The following is a 20,999-nucleotide window of genomic DNA, read 5'->3' as shown; positions in this document are numbered from 1 at the left end:
CCTCCCTCCACTGTCTGCTCCCTGTGTTCATTTGCTGTGTGTTCTTCTTTGTCTGTCTCATTAGGTGACTCCAGGAATCGATCCTGGGACCTTCCAGAGTGGGAGAGAAGCGATCATTCTTTTAAACCACCTCAGCTCCCTGGTCTTCTGCTTCTCTTATTATCTCTTCTCTGTATCTCTTTTTGTTGTGTCATCTTGTTCTGTCAGCTTTCCCCGTGGGCCAGCACTCCTGCGTGGTGCAGCCCTCCTGCACGGGGCAGCCCTCCACGTGGGCCAGTTGCCACATGGGCCAGCTTGCCTTCACCAGGAGGCCCTGGGTTTCAAACCCTGGACTTCCTGTATGGTAGACAGGAGCCCAATTGCTTGAGCCACATCTGTTTCCCAAACTGGTCCCTTTAAAGAGTTTTCCTTTGCCATCTCTCATGATCTTAAGTTTTATCAATTAGAGGGCCTTGGAGACACATTAAAAGAGGAAAGAGTTTTGGTTTTGGTTCTGGTATGCTTACTTGCTAGGTTCCTATAATGAGTGTGGCTTCCCTAGTGCCCTGTCCTACAGTGCAAGGAGTTTCTCCAGCCCCAGGCTCCTGCAGTGCTCACAGCTCCTCTAGTACCTGGGCTCCTGAAGTATACCTCTTTCCTCTATCTTGTAGCAGTTGTTCTTGACTACAGTCGTGTCCTCCTCAGTCAGGTCTGGATCTGAGAGGAGACCTCTTCCCTTGAGTGCTTGGTCCTAGAGGTGTAGTGGGTTTTTCTTATATCTATTATTCCTTTGTTCTTCAGAGTTCTTTACTTCTGACTAGTCATTTTCTTGTTAATCAAATCCCCTGTTACAGTTAGCAAACCTTTATTTTAAACTTTTCTCTTGAAATTATTGGGTGGGTTCTCTCTCCAGATTGGACCTAGACTGATAACCAGACCCAAGAGTGCAATTACAAACCCTGGCAAGCTTTCTTAAGACTTAGTTCTGAAGCAAGCACTGCATCATCTTTACCACATTCTCTTGGATAAAGAGAATGACAGGACTAGCTCAAGATTTAGGGGAGGGGATTTCACAAAGGAATGTGTTTTAGCCTCTGGCAAAGAGGCTGCCAGTACAGCAAGAGAGGAGGGCAGAGACCCAGCTGATTCATGCCTCACTGACATAGTCCAATCAAAGGCCCTAAAGCAATCTAATCAAGTGATCTAATCAAAGGTCCTTACCTGGATCTAATCAGAGGGTCCCATCTACATTGTGTTTATAGGCATAGGCATGGGTTAGCGTAAGAACATAATTTTCTGGGGTCCACAAAAGACAAACCAGGGCAGCATGAATACCAGTAAGTGAGGTTCATGGAGGCTAGCAAGGTAACAGACTGTCATGCGGTGTAGCCACCACCAGCTCTGAATGTAGAACATGACCATCCTTCTAAGATCCTTCTTCAAGCATCTTCCCAGTCAAAACCAATACCATTAGAGGTAAGCACTATTTTGACTTGAATCACCATGGAATAAGTTTTGCCTGTTTTTAAACTTCATATAAATGGAATCATTATATGTACTCTTTGGCACAATTCTTCTTTGGCACATTTCCACTGTGGGTTGCTTCCATGATTGCATTATAGCAGTAGTTTGGTTTTTTTTTGTTTTTGTTGCTGTTTTTTTATAGCAGTGTTTTTCAAAGTGTGATTCCTAGACCAGCATTTGCAACACCTGGGAGCTTGATAGAAAAGCAAATTCTTACTTCTACAAATGACTAAATCAGAAACTCTGGGGTGGGGCCTAGCAAGCTGTGGTTCAACAAGCCCTTCAGATGATTTTTTTTTAAAATTTATTTTTATTGTCTTTTTTTTTTAACCTTCAGGTACTTTTGATGCATGCTAAAGTTTGAGAACCACTTCTCTATAATATTACATCATATGAATACCTCACCATCTATTTTTCCATTCTACTGGTTATATATATTTGGTTCATTTAGAGTTTTTGGTTATTATAAATAAGACTTCAGGAACATAGTTGTAAATGTCTTTTGGTGCATATGCACTCATTTCTGTGAGTGGTACGCTGAGTCATAGGGTATGCAGGTGTCCAGCATTAGTAGATAAAGGCCAAACATTTTTCCAGAATGATTGTATTAATCTATGCTCCCATCAGCAGTGGGAGATCCAGCTGCTCCATATCCTCTTCAACACTTTGTACTCTGAGACTTAATTGTAGCTCTTCTGGTGGATGTGTAATGGTATCTCACTGTGATTTAAATTTGCATTTTTTGATGGCTAATGATGTTGAACAAGTATTCATATGCTTATTAGCTTTTTGGATATTTTATTTTGTAAAGTTCTTGTTCTAACCTTGCACCCCTCCTAATTAATCGCGTTATGCTTTTTCACCCCCTTATTGTTTTTAAGACTTCCTTGTGTATTCTGAGTATGGGTCTTTTGTTGGATGTATGTATTCAATTACTCTCTTTCAATTGGGTTACCATTTTACTCTCCTAATGATATGTTTTTAATAGAAATTTTTAATTACACTTTTCAGTTTAGCAGTCTTTTCCTTTATGGTAATGTGTTTTGTATGTCCTGTGTAAGAAATTTTTTTCTACTTCAACATCCCAAAGATATTTTCCTGTTATTTTCTAGGAATTCTTTCATATTCTATATCCATCTTTTTGCTTAGGCTTTAATTTTCTTTAGTGTAGCTTTCTTTGTAGAGGTTATATAAAACTTTTGTTACATTTTTTTCTGGGAATTTGGTGTATTTTAATACCATTGAAATGGTTGGTTTTGTTTTTTTTTTCCATATCCTAATTGCTTGTTGCTAGTATATAAAACTAGTAGGTATTTTATGTTGATCTTGTATTCAGTGATTTTGATAAATTTACTTAATAATTCAAATCATATAAAGATTCTTTTGGGTTTTCTAAATGTATATTTAGCCATGTCATCTCTATCTCCTTTTATATATTCTTTACCACTTAATTGTGCTATTTAGGACTTCTATTAAGTATTAAATAGAAGTGGTAATATTTTCTTACTCCATTCTCAGGGAGAAAGCATTCATTATTTTACCTCCTATTCCTATTTTTTAGTGTGAATGGGGTTGAATTTTATCAAATGTTTTTTATGTATCAAGATGAACAAGTGATTTTCCTCTTTTGTTAATGTGGTGAATTACATTAGTTGATTTTTCAAATGTTAAAACAGTGTTGCAGTTCTGAAATAAATCTGATTTGGTCATGATATATTATCTTTCTTATGTGTTGCAAGATTTGGGATCTTAAATATTTTTATTATGGGTATATATATTGCAAAATTTCCCATTTTAACAATTTTTAAGTGTACACTGCAGTGCTATTAATTACATTACCAAGACTTGTTCATGACTCTTAACAGAAACTCTGTATTTACTAAACAAAAAAATTAAAAGCTGAAAAAATTAAAGTTAAAAAAACATAAAAGAAGAGTGACATCAGAAAAATTGGTGGCGTAAGGATCTCTAAAACATCTCTTCTCCATAAAAGCAACAAGAAAACTGGGGGGGGGGGGGGGGGGAAGATCTACTTTTTTAGAACTCTAAAAAGAGCCAAAAGCCTGCAGCAGGGAGCATTTATTCAAGAAAAACAGCTGAATCTTGGTAAGAACAGTCAGCTTTGTGGTGATTTAACTTGCCCTGTTCCCATCCCTGTCTTTCCAGCTCTGTGGTGGCATTGGTAACCAGTGGCTCACAGTCTAGCCTGGCAGCCAACAAAGGAGGCAGAATGGGGTTGCAGCTCCTTTAAAGCTTCATTCCCAAAGAACTGAAATTATTTGACCTACCTCTTGGTTTTCTAGAAGGCTTGTCTTGCAAGGCTGTCCTTATTTCACCTGAGTCAGAGCTCATCCAGTGTGAAAAATCTTTTCCTTAGGAGAGTTTGTTGAAAATGATTAGAGGTAATTGGTTAACTTTGTTTGCTGCCTGAGGTGCTGGATAACAGTTGGGGCAAACTAAATCTAACCAAAAAATCTTAAAAGGAAAAGCTGAAGAATGAGATTTCTGTGGGGTTTTGAAAAGCTTGACATATTCCTGGGAATCTAGAATGTCACTTTCATGCTTAGGGCTCCATAGTGGTTCTGCAAATGCTCAGGAAAGACCTGAGAAAACCCTAGGCTCTCATATCTGCCTGACCTTGAGGCTCTGTGCATTTTAGAAGTAGGCTAAGGCAGACTTATCAGTTGATTGTTGAATGAATGTTGAATACTGTGGTGGTTTGCATACTGTGGTGGTTACTCTATGACTTTGACTGCAAACCCATTATAAATAAGACTTTTTTTTTTTTTTAAGGCACTTGGGGTTGGGAATTGAACCTGGGACCTCGTATGTGGGAAGCCAGCACTCAACCACTGAGCCACATCAGCTTCCCTGAGTTGGGTTTTTTTTTCCCCCCATTTTAAAAAATTTTTTAAAAGAGAATTCAATTATATAAATGTTACAGTGAATATATAGGGGATTCCCATATGCCCTGCTTCCCATGCCTCCCATATTTTCCCACATTAGCAACATCTTTCATCAGTGTGGTACATTCATTGCAATTGATAAACACGTTTTGGAGCATTGCCAGTAAGCCTGGATTATAGTTTACATTGTAGTTTACAGTCTCTCCCATTCGACTCTGTAGGTTATGGTTGGATATATAATGGCCTGTATCTGTCATTGTAATGTCATTCAGGGTGATTCCCAAGTCCTGAAAATACCCCCCTATTGCACCTGTTTTTCCCTCTCCCTAACCCAAAACATCTATGGGTTACTGCCTCCAATACAATGGTATTTCTTCCATTGCTAGAATCACAATAAATCTGTAATAGAATACTAGTAAGTTTATTTTAGTCCATAGTTCATTTCCCAATCCTGAGGACTCTGGGATAGTGATGCCCAGTCCATCATTAATTGAGGGGGGCTTCGATGCCATACATCTGATGGATGGGACTCTTTTGCTTGCAGTTGTAAGCACTCTTGGTTCCTTGGTATGTGGTTTGACTGTCATTGGTTGTCCTGGGTGAGTCCATTGAACTGGAGAGTAGGTATTGCAACTCTGTTGTGATTCAGGGCTCATTTGGCATTTGGACAGCCCAATGATTTAAGTCTCTGTTGTACACCTACCAACTCTAGTACTAATTATAGGTTCAAATAGAAGGACAGAAGTCATGGTTAGGGAAACCACTGCTGAGTCTAACTCTGTCACATTTGGGAGCATAAATACCAGATTAGGGCCCAATGACAAGCGGCCAAATTCCTGAGCTATCTGCCCTGACTGTAGTGTCTGGATGTCTCCATATCCCAGAGGAACTTCGCTATTTGGGGTAATACCTTCTTTGGCTGTCAATGAGATCCTGTTGAGCATGTATATACATGCTACCTCTGGGATGGCCCCCTGACTCACTTTGAAGTCTGTTAGCCATACAAACTCATTTGGCTTTAGCTTTTCCCCCTTTTGGTCAAGGTCTTTTTTCTTTTCTTTTTTCCAGATGCATTGCTTGTTGGTACTTGGTTCCAATCCCTTGGTGCCAGAGAGGGTCATCCCTGGGAGTCATGTCCCATGCTGGGGGGAAGTTATTGCTTTTAATGCTGAGTTTGGTTTAGAGAGAGGCCACATTTGAGCAACAAGGAGGCTCCTAGTAGGTAACTCTTAGGCACCCTACATTACTAGGCTAAGTTTCCATTTCAAGAGCAAAGGCTCATAAGCATAGTTATCAATATCAAGTGTCCTTCAATGGGCCATCCTCCTTCACAAGTCATTGTCCCTCTACTTGGGGCATTCTTCTTGTTCCATTAGAGGATGTGGCAGAGCTCCCCTGGATGCAAATTTGATATTCTTTTGGTTATTGTGTGACTCTCTACCCACTGTGACAATGTCCCATGAACATTTGAACACATTTATATGCCTTATATGTATACCCAGGTGAACTTCCTCCCCTGTGTCCCCCCTGACTGACTTCCCACACCAATGATCCTCCCTTGCCACAGTTGTAACCCTTCTGTGATCTAAAATCTCTTCAAAAGTGAAGCCAATAAAATAGCCACATACAATTAATAAGAAAATGAAATAATAATGATAGTTTTATACATAAGAAGTATAATACAGAAAAATTAATTAAAAAGTAGAAATAAAATGTTTTAAAAATTGAGATATTAAAAAAGAATGAAAAAATATTTAAAGAAAAAACTTTTTTTTTGACATTTTGCCTTTCATCACTATAAGACTGTTGTCCTGTATGTACAGTGATATTTTCTTCCATTTATTCCCCAAGTGTCTTAATTAATTTTTTTTTTTTTTTTTCAGTTTTTCTTCAGAGAAGTTTTAGGTCACAGTAGAGTCACATATAGAATACAGGGGATTCGCCTATACCCAACATCCTCTCCCTTTTCCCTTTTCCCCCATCAATAACATTTTGTGTGTGGGTGGTACATTTGTTACAATTAATGCACAAATATTTAGCATAGCTACTAACCATTGTCAATGGTTCACATTATGGTTTACATTTTGGACCATATACTTTTAAAAAATCTGATAAAATATAACATGGTCTATATCCATCATTACAAGATCATGCAGAACACTTCTATTGCCCCCAAAATGCCCCCTGTTCCATCTGTTTTATTCCTCCCTCCTCCTCCCCTTTGGGAACCACCGATGCTCTCAAGTGACTCCTGTCCCTCTGTTTGAGAACACAGTGGACCTCCCTATGGCAGTCTAACACTTTCCTGCTCATTATGTGGGTCTCTACCCACTGATGCAACACACTATCCCAAAATGATCACTCACATGCTCTCTAGAAGCCTGCTCCAGGTGCACCCTGGCCCGAATGCCCCCCATCCAACACTCTAAACCAGTAACCCTTCCTTGTCATATTGCCAAATGAGCATTTCCAATATTGTAATTTCAAACAAGTACCTGCCAATCCCCAATGTTCACCTGCTTCCTCCCCCAACCCTCCCTCCAGTTCCATCCAACCCATACTCCCCACCCTACCCCCCTGTCAAACTTGCACCACCCAACCTAATATTATCACTATACCCCTGTCATGTTCCTTCACTGCACAACTACACATATCCACCTTGTCATAGATTCCGCCCATATGGCTTTGGCTCACAACCTTCTTCTCCTTTTCTAATTCCTGTAAACCCGTCTTCCAGACTCTAGCTCTGTGAGTCTGCTCAGTTTGCTTCACTTATATCAGTGAGTCATGTAATATTTGTCTTCACTCAACATAAGGTCCTCAAGGTTCATCCATGTTACCCCTTGTGTTAGTACTGATTTCCTTCTTATAGCTTAGTAATATTCCATTGTATGTATATACCACATTTTGTTTATCTATTTATCAGCTGATGAGCGTTTGGGTTAACTCCGCAACTTTTGGCAATAGTGAATAATGCTGCTGTGAACATTGGTGTGCATGTATCTGTTCATGTCCTTGCTTTCAGTTCTCTGGGTATATACCCAGCAGTGGAATTGCTGACTCATATCTCAGATCTATAGTTAGTTTTTTGAGGAACCACCAAACTGTCTTCCACTATGGCTGCAACATCCTATATTCCCACCAGCAGTGGATGAGGGTTCCCATTCCTCCACATCCTCTCCAACGCACCCTCTGTTTTTTTAATAGCTGCCAGTCTGATAGGTATAAGATGGTATCTTATTGTAGTTTTGATTTGCATTTCTCTAATAGCTAGTGATGTTGAGCATCTTTTTATGTGCTATTTAGCCGTTTGTATTTCTTATTTGGAGAATATCTATCCAAATCACTTGCCCATTTTTTAAATGGGTTGTTTGTCTTTTTGTTTTCAAGGTGTAGGATTTTTTATATATGAGAGATAATAGACTCCTATCAGATATATGGTTACCAAATATTTTCTCCCATTGGGTAGGCTGCCCTTTCATTTTCTTGACAAACTCCTTTAAGGTGCAGACGTTTTTAATTTTGAGGGGGTCCCATTTTTTTGCTGCTCGTGCTTTGGGTATGAAGTTCATGAAATCATTTCCTATTATGAGGTCCTGTAGATGTTTCCCTACATTATCTTCCAAGGTCTTTATGGTCTTGACTCTTACATTTAGATCTTTGATCCATCTCGAATTAATTTTTTTATAAAGTGTGAGATGGTGTTCCTTTCCCATTCTTTTGGATATGGGTATCCAAAAGAATATGTTGGATATGTTCACCATTTGTTGAACAATATGGATATGTTCACCATTTGTTGAAGAGGCCATTCTCTCCCAGTTGAGTGAGCTTGGTGGCCTTGTCAAATATCAGATGACTGTATATGCAAGGATCTATATCAGAACTCTCGATTCAGTTCCATTGGTCAATATGTCTGTCCTTGTGCCAATACCATGCAGTTTTGACCACTATAGCTTTGTAGTATGCTTTAAAGTCAGGTGGTGTGATTCCTTCTAGTTCATTTTTCTTTTTCAATATGTCTTTGGCTATTCATAGCCTCTTGCCCTTACAAATAATTTTCATAGTTTTTCCAATTCAGTAAAAAATGCCTGTTGATTTTTATTGAGATTGTGTTAAATCTGTATATCAATTTGTGTAGGATAGACATTTTAATGATGTTTAGTCTTCCTATCCATGAACAGGGAATATTCTTCCATTTTTAATTTAAGTCTTCTTTGATTTCCTCTAACAGTGTTGTGTAGTTTTCTGCATGTAAATCATTTACATCTTTAGTTAAATTTATTCCTAGGTATTTGATTCTTTTAGTTGCTATTGTAAATGGTATTTTTTTCCTGATTTCCTTCTCAGATTGCTCATTATTGGTGTACAGAAATGCTGCTTATTTTTGCACATTGATCTTAAAACCTGAGACTTTACTGAACTCATTTATAAGCTTTAGAAGCTTTGCTATAGATTTCTCAGGGCTTTCTATGTATAGGATCATGTTGTCTCCCAATAGTGAAGTTTTTATTTCTTCCTTTCCAATTTGGATACCTGTTATATCTTTTTCTTGCCTAAGTGCTTGAGCAAGTACTTCTAACACAGTGTTAAATAGGAGCAGTGATAGTGGGAATCCTTACCTAGTTCCTGATCTTAGAGGGAAAGCTTTTAGGACTTCACCATTGTTTATGATGTTCACTGTAGGTTTTTCATATATACCCTTTGTCATGTTGATGAAGTTTCCTCTATCCCTATCTTTTGTAGTGTTTTTATCAGGAAAGGGTGCTGTGTTTTGTTGAATGCTTTTTCCGCAACTGTAGAGATGATTATGTGATTTTTTTCTTTCAGTTTGTTTGTGTGGTGTATAACATTGATTGGTTTTCTTATGTTGAGCCATCCTTGCATACCAGGAATGAAGCCCACTTGGTCATTGTGTATAATTCATTTGATGTATTGTTGAATATAGTTAGCAAGTATTTTGTTGAAGATTTCAGCACCTGGGTTCATGAGGGAGACTTGTCTATAGTTTTCCTTTCTTGTGGTGTCTTTGTTTGGCTTTGGTATTAGGGTGATGTTGGCATTATAGAATGAGTTAGGCAATGTTCCTTCCACTTCTATTTTGGAAGAGTTCAAGCAGGATTAGTTCTTTCTGGAATGTTTGGTAGAATTCACCTGTGAAGCCATCTGGTCCTGGAATCTTTTTAGTTGGGAGGTTTTGATAACTGTTTCTATCTTACTACTTATAATTGGTCTGTTGAGCTCATTAATTTCTTTTGTCAATGTAGGCTGCTTGTGTGTTTCTAGGAATTTGTCCATTTCCTCTAAATTATCCATCTTGTTGGCATATAATTTTTCAAGATACCCTGTTGTGATACTCTTTATTTCTGTGGAGTCGGTGGTGATATCCCTTTCCTCATTACTTATTTCGTGTATTTGCATCTTCTCACTTTTTTTCTTTGTTAGCCTAGCTAGGGGTTTGTCAATTTTAGTGATCTTCTCGAAGAACTAGCTTTTGTTATTGTTTATTATTTCTATTGCTTTCTTAAAACTTTCAGTTTCATTTAGTTCTGCTCTAATTTTTATTATTTCCTTTTCTATACTTCCTTTGGGGTTAGTTGTTCTTTTTCTAACTCCTCCAGGTGTGCAGTTAGGTCTTTGATTTTAGCTCTTTGTTCTTTTTTGATGTATACATTTATGGCTATGAATTTCCCTCTCAGTACTGCTTTTACTGCAGCCCATAGGTTTTGCTATATTGTGCTGTCATTTTCATTCATTTCAAGGTAGTTACTGATTTCTTTTGTGATTTCCTCCTTTACCCCACTGTTTGTCTAAGAGTGCATTGTTTAGCTTCCATATCTTTGTGCCTTACTGGTACTCTGGTCCTTACTGATTCCCAATTTCACTCCATTGTGGTCAGAGAAATTACTTTGTATAATTTCAATCTTTCTGAATTGAGAGTTGTTCTGTGGCCTAACATGTGGCCTATCTTGAAAAATGATCCATGTGCACTCGAGAAGAATGTAATATACCACTGTATTTGGGTGTAGTGTTCTGTATATGTTTATTAGGTCTAGCTCCTCTGATGTATTATTCAAAGTCTTGGTTTCATTATGAATTCTCTGTTGAGGCAGCGGAGTTGGCCCAGTGGTTAGGGCGTCCGTCTACCACATGGGAGGTCCACGGATCAAACCCTAGGCCTCCTTGACCCGTGTGGAGCTGGCCCATGTGCAGTGCTGATGCGCGGAAGGAGTGCCAAGCCATGCAGGGGTGTCCCCCACGTAGGGGAGCCCCACGCACAAGGAATGTGCCACATAAGGAGAGCTGCCCAGCACGAAAGAAAGTGCAGCCTGCTCAGGAATGGTGCCGCACACAACGGAGAACTGACACAAGTTGATGCAATAAAAAGAAAAAGATTTCCGTGCTGCTGACAACATCAGAAACGGACGAAGAAGACGCAGCAAATAGACACAGAGAACAGATAACTGGGGTGGGACGGTGGGGAGAGAAATAAATAAATAAATCTTTAAAAAAATAATTCTCTGTTGACATGTTCTATCTAATGGTGGTAATGGTGTATTAAAGTCCCCCACTATAATTGTAGTGGCATCCATTTCTCCACTTAGTTTTTACAGTGTTTGCCTCATGTATTTTGAGGTGCCCTGGTCAGGTGCATAAATGTTTATGATTGTTCTTTCTTCTTGAAAGATTACCCCTTTTGTTACTATATAGTGTCCATCTCTTTGCTTTTAAAGTCTATTTTGTCCAATATTAATATAGCTACTCCCACCCTTTTTTTGGTTATTGTTTGCTTATAAAATTGTTTTCCAACCATTCACTTTCAGCCTTCTTGAATCCCTGGATCTAAGGTGGGTTTCTTACAGCATATAGACGGGTCATATTTCCTTATTTGTTCTCCAGTCTGTGTCTCTTGACTGGTGACTTTAGTCCATTAAATGTTATTATCATCATGGAATTACTTAGATTAGCCGTATTTCTTTGGGTTTATATATGTCATATATTGTTTTTATTACTTTTTGTCTTTTTAGTTCTTACTCTCCCCTCCAACTCTCTCGTTTTTTGCTTTCAACCTGCAGAATTCCCTTTAGTATTTCTTGAAGTGCAGTTTTCTTATTGACATACTCTCTTAGATTCTGTTTGTCTGTGAATATTTTGAACTCTCCCCCATTTTGAATGCCAGTTTTGCTGAATAGAGAATTCTTGGTTGGAAATTTTTTTCTTTTAGCACCTTAACTATGTCCTATCACTGCCTTCCTGCCTCCTTTGTTTCAAATGAGTGATCAGCACTTAATCTTATTTAACTTCCCTTGTATGTGATGTCTCTTTTCTCTCTTGCTGCTTTCAGTATTCTGTCTTGAGCATTGGACACTTTGACAAGTGTATATCTTGGAGTAGGCCTGTTGGGATTTATACCATTTGGGATGCACTGTGCTTCTTGGATATGTTCATCTATCTCCTTCAGTATGGTTGGGAAATTTTCAGCCATTATTTCCTCCAACACTCTTGCTGTCCCCTTTCCCTCCCCTTCTCCCTCTGGGATGCCTGTAATGTGTATGTTTGTTTCTTGTTGCCATTCAAGTCTAAGTCCCTGCTGAATTTTTTCTATCTTTTTACCTATCGTTCTTTTATTTGTTTGACTTCTTATGTACTGTCTTCCACATTGCTAATTCTTTTTTTTTTTTTGAAGATTTATTTATTTATTTATTTCTCTCCCCTTCCCCCCCACCCCTATTGTCTGTTCTCTGTGTCGATTTGCTGTGTCTTCTTTGTCCACTTCTGTTGTCGTCAGCAGCACAGAAATCTGTGTTTCTTTTCATTGCGTCATCTTGTTGCATCAGCTCTACATGTGTGCGGCACCATTCCTGGGCAGGCTCTCCTTACAGGGCGCACTCCTTGCGTGTGGGGCTCCCCTACACGGGGACACCCCTGCGTGGCAGGCCACTCCTTGCGCACATCAGCACTGCACACGGGCCAGCTGCACACGGGTCAAGGAGGCCCGGGGTTTGAACCGCGGACCTCCCATGTGGTAGACGGACGCCCTAACCACTGGGCCAAGTCCGCCGCCACATTGCTAATTCTTTCCTCTGCCTGTTCAAATCTGGTGTGTTGTGCTTCTATTGTATTTTTGGTTTCTTGGATATACCATTCATCACCATCATATCCATTATCTTTTTATGTATGTTTATTGAGTCACATTGGGTTCCCTGAGTTGGTTTTATCATTTGTTTTGCTTGTTATTTGTTTCTGTTTTTTCAGGAGGCATGGGAAACTGAACCTGGGACCTCCCATGTGGGAGTCAGGCACTCAACCACTTTAGTCACATCTGCTCTCTGTAAATAGGACTTTTTGATGAGGTTACTTCAGTTAGGATGTGGCCCAACTGAGTCAAGATGGATGTTAATCATATTACTGAAGGCCTTGTAGGGAAGGCCAGAGAGAGAGCCACAAGGGAGCAGCCATACGGGAAGTCAACGGAATCCGGAAGTGGATGGAGAAGCCAAGAGTGGCTACCATGTGCATTGCCATTTGACAGAAAAGCCAAGGACCAGAGATTACTGGCATCCAGCCCCAGAATGCCTTGATTTTGGCCTCTCCTAATGTCAAAACCCTGAACTAGTTAATTCCTATTCTTTAAGCCAACCCATTGAATGAAATATATTTGTTTTGGCAGGTAGGAAACTGAAACAGTGTATCTTATTCTTTTAAAAAAATACCTTTAATACAGAATTCCTCTTTTTAAGATATACTTACGATAAATAAATATACATGAGCCTTCTCATGAGGGAAAGTGCCCTGATGAGGATTTCTCAAACTGTTGAAAGTGCCTTAGATTTTACTGACTGCTGGCTCTGCTAAATACCCTGCTGGATGACTCTGACCGTGATTTGATCCCCATTCCCCTTAACCTAACTAAGAAATTTATTGGAAACACCAGGGAATGGCCCCAGGTTACTTTATCTCCCATGCAAAATACTTCAACACCAACAGATGTCTTTCCCATCCCCATTCCCTTAGCCATTGTTATGTCATTCCATAGGGTAGGCAGATGCCACCCAGCTTGTGCTGTGGACAAACATGACAGGTTGGACTGACTGCCCTCAGGCAGCCCTTCCAAAAATGGATTATATTCAATTATTAGAATTGAATTGGGAACCGTAAGGTCTACTAGCTGGTCAGATAGGAGGTACTGTTAACCTGTGCCTGCTCCCCCAACTGGTTTAGGTCCCACTCATGGAGTTCCAGCAATTTAAAATAATATTTTCTTTCCAAAGGTAGCATGTGTCTCCCCAGAATTGTACTTCTTATGTGGAAGCCAGCCATTTACTTGCCTTGCTCCCAAAAATATGGGAACTAGCATTCTAGGGTGGTCATAGTAGGCCTTCAGGTATTTAAGGAAACACTGTCAGTACATCATATAACCTTCACACAATTGCAGAGATCTCTCCAAAATGAGGCTACTCTTGATTACTCAGGAGAGCTTCCCAGAGTGATAAATGGCACTTTACTTATGTGTAGTCAGTTATCCTTACAATTGGAATCATCCAATTAGAAAAGATGGTATAAATTTTTTCCCCGACTTTAGCTGAAGTGATCATTACTTCAATACCACCTTGATACCATCTTGGCCCTACAAGATATTTAGGTCTGTCTCAGCTCACTGGCTAGTGTGTTATGGATAATAGCATTGTCTCAGATTGCAGGCCAAGGCAGAATCTGTGCGGTTGCTAATACATCTTGCTATACCTGGGTTAATGCTTTGGGCCAGATGAGAGGTCAAGACAAAATCTTGGCTTTAAGGTAGATTCTTCTGGTTTATGGAATTTGTTCACCTGGCTGGATCTGGAACCCTGGGAATCACCAGTTAATACTACAAATTGGTCTCATCCTGCTGTTAGTAGCTTTCATTGAAGGCTATGAAACTAATTGAATGGATATGATCCCAGCTTTTGGTGATTAATCAGAGTAGTTGATGGAGTGACATACTCATTGGGAATAGTCTTCACAAGCCACTGTGCTGTAGAAACAAGGGATGGATATTGCTCAGAGACAGATGTCTAAGGGTTTCTTGTTTTTTTGCATGTCCTGCAAAGCAAGACCTTGGCTGCCTTTTGTTCCAGTCTGTCTTTTCAAGGATGTTTGTATAGTGAACAGGCTTGGAAAATACAGTTTCTCCCTCTGGAGCAAAGGACGGGCAAACTTACTACCCATTATAAAAGATTTAGGTTCCTTATCTTTAGGGTTCCTTTCCTGAAATGTATTCCACTGCCTGTGCCAGTATTATCTGGCACTAATCACTTTGCTCTGTGGAAATTGGTCTCAGAGAGCCAATACTCTCTCGCTACTGTTATGAATAAAAGACTGTCCTTCCTCTCTATCTAGGAGTCCTGTGTCTTCTGCCAGAATCTATAAAACTGGCATGCTAGCTTGTTGGCTTACATGTAGGGTAAAATCTCAGACCCTTCACAGTTTCTGACATATTTAAATAGGGTTTCTTGTAGATAGCATATAGTTGTGTCTTTTTTTTTTTTAGCTGAACTTTTTTTGTCTTTTTTAAAAATAAATAAGTTTTAATGATACATATTAATAAAGCATACAGTTCATCCAAAGTGTACAATCATTGATATCTGGTATAATCACATAACTATATCCTTTTTATCCAATCTGACAGTCACTGTTTTTTAATTGGATTGTTTTCAGCCAGCTATGTATAATGTAATTATTGATACGGTGGCTTTAAATCTACCATTTTGTAATCATTTTCAGTTTGTCCAATTTAGTTTTCATTCCTTTTTCCACTTCATGCCGCCTTTTAGATCAATTGAGAATTGTTTATTATTTAATTTTATGTCCACTGTTGACTTACTTGTTATATCTTTATTAAAAAGTTTCAGTGCTTGCCCTCAGGTTTATAACATGCATCTTTATCTAATTACAGTCAAATAATATACCTTATATGTATAGTATAACTTTACAACAGTATACTTCCAATTCCTCTTCTCCATTCTTTGCCTTATTATTGCCATATATTAATATTTAGTTATGCCTATATGATAAGCCCTGCAATACATTTTTACTATTTCTGCATTAAACAGTGAATTGTTTTTTGTACTGATTAAAAATGAGAAGCAATTGTCTTTCATATTTACCTTCAGTTTTACCCTTTCTGATCTTCTTCATTTCTGTGCATAGATCCACATTTCCATCTGCTTATCATACTTGTTTTATCTGAAGAACTTCCTTTAATATTTCTCACAGTTCAGAACTGATAACAGTAAGTTTTCAGCTTTTGTTTATCTGGAAAAGTTTTTATTTAGCTTTCATTTTTGAAAGATATTTTCACTAGGTATGTAATTTTAGGTTGACAGTTGTTTTTTTTTTTTTCCTCTTACCATTTTAAAGATGTTACTCCATCATCTTATGACTTGTATGGTTTCTGGTGAAAAGCCTACTGCGAGTCTTTTCTTTGCCCTTCTATGTAATGCTTCCTTTTACTCTGTCTTTGGTTTTCAGCAGTTTGAATATGATGTTTCTGGGTGTCATTTATTTTGGGTACTTAACCTGGTTGGAGTTCTCTAACCTTCTTGGATCTTTACTTGATGTCTTAATTAGTTTCGTAAAATTCACAGCCATATTTTTCACATATTTTATTTTGCGCAGTTCTCTCTTCATCCTGGGACTCTTAATTATATATGTTATATACCATTTGTTATTATCCCACAGCTTTTGGATGCTTCCCCACCCCTCTCCTTTTTTTCTTTCTGTCAATTTGCATGATTTTTATTGACATCTTCAGAATCATTGAACCTTTTATCAGTTTTTTATATTCTACTCAGGAGCCTTTCAAAGCAATTTTTCATCTTTGATAGCATTTTTCTAGCATTTTCATTTGACTCTTATAATTTCCTTATCTGCTGAAATTCCATATCTGTTCATGCTTGTTGTCTCCCTTTTCTACTTTAACATATTAATCATAGCTAATGAAGTCCCAATATGATGTTTTCAAAATGTGGGTCATTTCTGTATCTGTTAGTTGCTTTATTTCTTGACAGAGGGTTTTTTCCTTCTTTGCGTACTATGCATTTTGATTGAATACTAGACAAATTGTAAAGAACCTAACAGTGTGCCAGTAATCTTTTACCTATTTGTAAGGACTGAAGTAAATAGTATTTGTGCCTGGAAATGAGCACTCTTATTCTGTCAAACCATTAGTGTGAGGAATTAAGAGAGTTAGATCAGTCAATTCAGGAGCTGACTGAGGTTGGACTTTTCTTGTTACTGACATTCTCAGAGGCTTCAGTATTCTCTAGCATTTGGCTATTTTTCCCTTATGTTGAGTGTGGGGGCTGGGTTCCTGGAGGATTTTTCTCATTGATTTTGCTTCCTTTTTACCTTTCAGGCAGCCTGCATGCCAGCACCGCAGTGAGAGGTGGCTTCTCTCCATGTTCTTACCTCTCCCTCAGGGATTTACTGCTATTGCTTATTACATGGTGCTAGGTTCTTGGTGGGGGACAGGCAGGGGTTTTCTGCTGTCTTTGTGCAGCCTCAGTCTTAGGAAGGCCTTGTGCCTGGGTCTCAGGGATGGGGCTTTCTCAGGTCTCCTACCCCTTCCCATGGTAGCCACACTGCCTTGACCGAACCTCTCCTTAGTATCTGTGCAAGATCATTAGCCCAAGATGATTTCCTGCCTCTCCTCAGGGGTACAGGGTTTTGTTTTTAACCTTTGCTCCTGTGCTACCAGCTCTGTCTGATCTTTCTCATGAGTACCTGATGGAGGCTCAGGAAAAAGAGTTTTCTGGTGAGTGTAGATTCTCCTGTGTCAGGGACCCTTGATGCTTCCCCATACTTAAGAAGTCATTAAAATTGTAGCTAATTTCTTTTAGCTGGTTGTATGACCTCCTCCTCTTTCTCTGATGCTCTGCCAAAGTGAGAGAATTCATGGGTCCCCACTCTCCCTTGGAGACTTTTCTTTCTCAGGAATTTTCTTTTCTTGGTTCCTTAAAACCTCAGCTCCCTGACAGACTCAAGAAAAGTTTTAATTATTTTAGGCTATCTGGCCTTTTCTTGTTAGGATGGGAGCTCTGCCCCACTCCAGCTTTCTATATGCTAAGCAGAAGAATAAAACTGCTGTGTTTTGATTCAGAGAAAAGGGGTCAGAGTTCTGGCTCTATCACCTACTATCTGTGATGTTTGCTAATTCACTGTTTTCTCATTTATAAAGTGGGTGTGACAGTAATAGTAGCAATAATAACAAATTTGTCTATAGAGTATAGGGCTGTTTTGAGGTTTAAAGGAAATAGCACATGTGAAAGCACTTGTAACCCAAAAACTGCTATAGAATAATCATTACTTTCTAATCTGCATTTTCTTTTTTTTTTTCCCTCAGAAATGGCATTCAAGACACAGAAATAAGTCCAAGACAGACACGTCGCCCAAGAGCAGTGGAAAGTGCTGAGATTGAACCAAGAAATAAGCGTTACAGGAACTAGTGTGGGCTTTTGCTGAGTTTTCAGATGCAGCAATCCTAATATGGTACTTTTTGTTGCCATATAGATACCATATTTATAAATGCCCAAGGGGAGATGTTAAATTCTAAATCTCTAAGTATGTCATTCCTTGCTGCCTTTCCAGGGGAAAACAAAAAGTCATAAATATCCTTCTCGGTCATTTACCTCCTACATCTAAAACATGTCTCCCTGAAAATACTCACATCCACATGTTCACCAACTTTCCAGAGTAGACAGATTCTTTGGCAAAGGGGTTTTGTTTGCTTTGCTTTTCCATTTCAGAATGTCCTTAAGCCATTCTCCTTCTCTTCCATGGCGAAATAACTTCAGAAAAGGATTGCTTTCAACTTCTCTGTCACAAAGACCAGTGGAAGAGTTCAGAGCCTCTTTATTTTTGAAAAGGCAGGGTGTCATAGTTCAAACCCTTGGTGTGTGAAAGCACCCGGAGTCTGGATCCCAGCATGTCTATTACAACATTTACATGATTGTCATTGCCCCAGGTTAGTGTAGTAGTTTGCTAGACCCGTGTCTTACATGTTACTTGGAACAGGATTAAATAATTTAAAGAAATCATAAACAGTGACTTTGAAACATTGAGCATATTCTTCTAAAATGGTATTTAAAAATGATAATGATTAGTGTTTTGTTTTCACATGGATAAACTGACTCTTTAATGCTTTGAATCCTAGCTATTAAACAAAATGTATGCAATAAAAGGATTTTTAAATGAGTAGCCTCTATATCAATTTAAAATAATGTCCTTGCTTGAAATCATATCCAGTGAGTAGCTGAATACATGCCACAAATCACTGGAAGGAGTTCATCAGAAATTATCATCTGTGCACAAAATGCCTACCAGTTTCTCCCTGAGTTCCTAATTCCTCTCTCTTGCATTTTAGAGACAGTTCCCCCACCCTAACTCAAACACATCAGCTTTGAAATAATACAACAGCAAATGCCGGCAAGGTTAAGAGAACAAATTTATGAATGTACCAGGGACAACCTTTGTGACTCCCCCTTTCCAAAGGATATCTTCATTGATCTTGGTATGCTTTGAGATTTCAAGACAGCATATGGAGTTTCCTTATTGCTGAGAGTTGGTTCTCACACTTAAATGGTCATTTGTTTCCTTTCTGAGTTCCCTGAGCTTCAGATGATTATGTAAGAATTTGTCATAGTTACTTCATCTGCTAAAAATCATGAGTGATACATTAAGAACACAAAAAGCAGCACCAATTACTGAATCTGTCACAGGATCTGATGTGAGGCTTACTTCCTGAGGTGAGTGAGCAGTATCAAAGAAAAAAGGGTTTAACATCTCTGTGATATTTACGTCACTGAATTGCCAGAAATTATTCTAAAATGAAACTGCTTGTTTCACTAAAAATTGCACACTCTGTTTAAAATTAAACTGGAAGTAATCAGTACTTTAATTGCAAAAAGAAGGTATTTACAAAGAAGAGAGATACAAGATGGGGAACGAGGCAAGTGAATTCATTCAGTAAATATTTGATTATCTACCGAGCTATGTGTTGGGCACTGTGCTGAGCAGGCGGAATACAAAGGTGGCTAAGGGTCATCCAAACCAGTGGTTCTGGAGGGGTAGGGAAGGCAGGTGATTTTGCCCCCCCCAGATATTGAGCAATGTGTGTAGACATTTTTGACTGTCACAATTGGGGGTGAGGGTACTACTGATATTAATGGAAAGAGGTCAGAAATGCTGCTTAATAACCTACAATGCAAAGGACAGTGCCCACAACAAAGAATTATCCAGACCGAAAATCAATTATGCCGTGATTGAGAAACCCTGATCTAAACAAACTCACATCCAATTGAAAAGTAAGGCCTAAAGGGCAAAACTGAGCATTTACTGTGTGCTAAGCTCTGTATATTAGCACTTAAACATGTATTTAATATTCAGATATTTGCAGAAAGGTATTTTTATCTCCATTTGAGAGTATGGAACTCTAAGTGTTAAATCTAGGACTGAAATCAATAAGCTTCAGGTTTTAAATTTTGCCTTTTTGTGAAAATAAAATATCCTCAACAAACAAAATTGTTCACTGGCTATTCTTTTTTTTCCCAAGAGGTACTGGGAATATGGGAATAGAACCCAGGACCTTGTACGTGGGAAGCAGGCACTCATCCACTTGAGCTACATCTGCTCCCTGCTATTCTTTTTAACACCTAACTCACCTCAAGAATATAATCACTCCCACCAATTAGGTGGCTCATGATGACAGTCTGTAAGTGATTCTTAGAGTTCGGGTGGGTGTGGATGAGTTGCCGTGTGTAATTTAGAAAAGACCAACTGGATGGTTCTGATATGTCAGGCAATCTTTCCATCCTCTAATCCCATCTCCTTTCTATTCCTCATTGAGACTGATCTAGTGAAAGAAATAATTCATATACCTCAGACAATGTAATACAGGGCAGTGTGCCTTTAAGGGCTAAATCATATGGTACAGATCCAGATGTCAAAATAGTAAGGCTTTATGGAGGATTTCTTTCCATGTGGCCCTTGGCCCTGTGTGATGAGAAGCAAGCAACCATGCATCTACTACGCTCATGTCGTTATTGTGGTTGAACATGGCATTTGACTCAGTTTCCTTAGAACCAGGGGAAAAGCAGAGACAGTGGGTTATAAAATTCTTAGCATCTGATGAAAGAAAACGCAGTTCTTCAAATGAGGCATACTTTTTCTTATTATGTATTTTTTAAATTATAGAACTAATTAATCCTGAACATTAGAGGGAGAGAACATTACAAGCATTAAATTCATCACCATTTTGATAGTCTTTTAGTTGTAGTCTCTGTGTTTTAAATGTCCTTAGCAATTACCATCTTGAGGCTATAAACAGGCTCTGTTAGCATTCACACCTCCCTGTTACTGGCTTTTTATTCCCCATCTACACTTATGCCTTATAAGGGGCATTTCTGGGTTTCCCCAGGCCTCAGACTATCAAGAATACAGAGAGGAGTCCATGCCTGAATGTTGCTGCTCTTCTGACAGGCTCCTGGCCTCTGCTATCCTCACCAGTACTCTGTCATGTGCACCAGACTGCTCCTGCTGGAGAATTTGTCTTTG

At 38.8% G+C, this 20,999-nt stretch overlaps 1 protein-coding gene across 5 annotated transcripts in view; it reads left to right on the top strand.

Annotated features, from left to right (window-relative positions):
- Nucleotides 1–19,967, top strand: part of RAD18 (RAD18 E3 ubiquitin protein ligase) — a 157,801-nt gene extending 137,834 nt beyond the window's left edge. For 4 of the 5 annotated variants that reach the window (XM_004460993.4, XM_004460992.4, XM_012526145.4 and 1 more), the window contains one exon: nt 17,791–19,967. In XM_004460993.4, the coding sequence (XP_004461050.1) occupies nt 17,791–17,893 (103 nt within the window). In that variant the 3' untranslated portion in view covers nt 17,894–19,967. The remainder of the gene's footprint in view (nt 1–17,790) is intronic. The other variant, XM_004460994.5, reaches the window with a different exon arrangement.
- Nucleotides 19,968–20,999: the final 1,032 nt, after the last annotated feature.

This window comes from Dasypus novemcinctus, chromosome 26, assembly GCF_030445035.2.
Source record: "Dasypus novemcinctus isolate mDasNov1 chromosome 26, mDasNov1.1.hap2, whole genome shotgun sequence".
Classification (NCBI taxonomy): Eukaryota; Metazoa; Chordata; class Mammalia; order Cingulata; family Dasypodidae; genus Dasypus; species Dasypus novemcinctus.
This window is presented reverse-complemented; position numbering and strand designations above follow the sequence as displayed.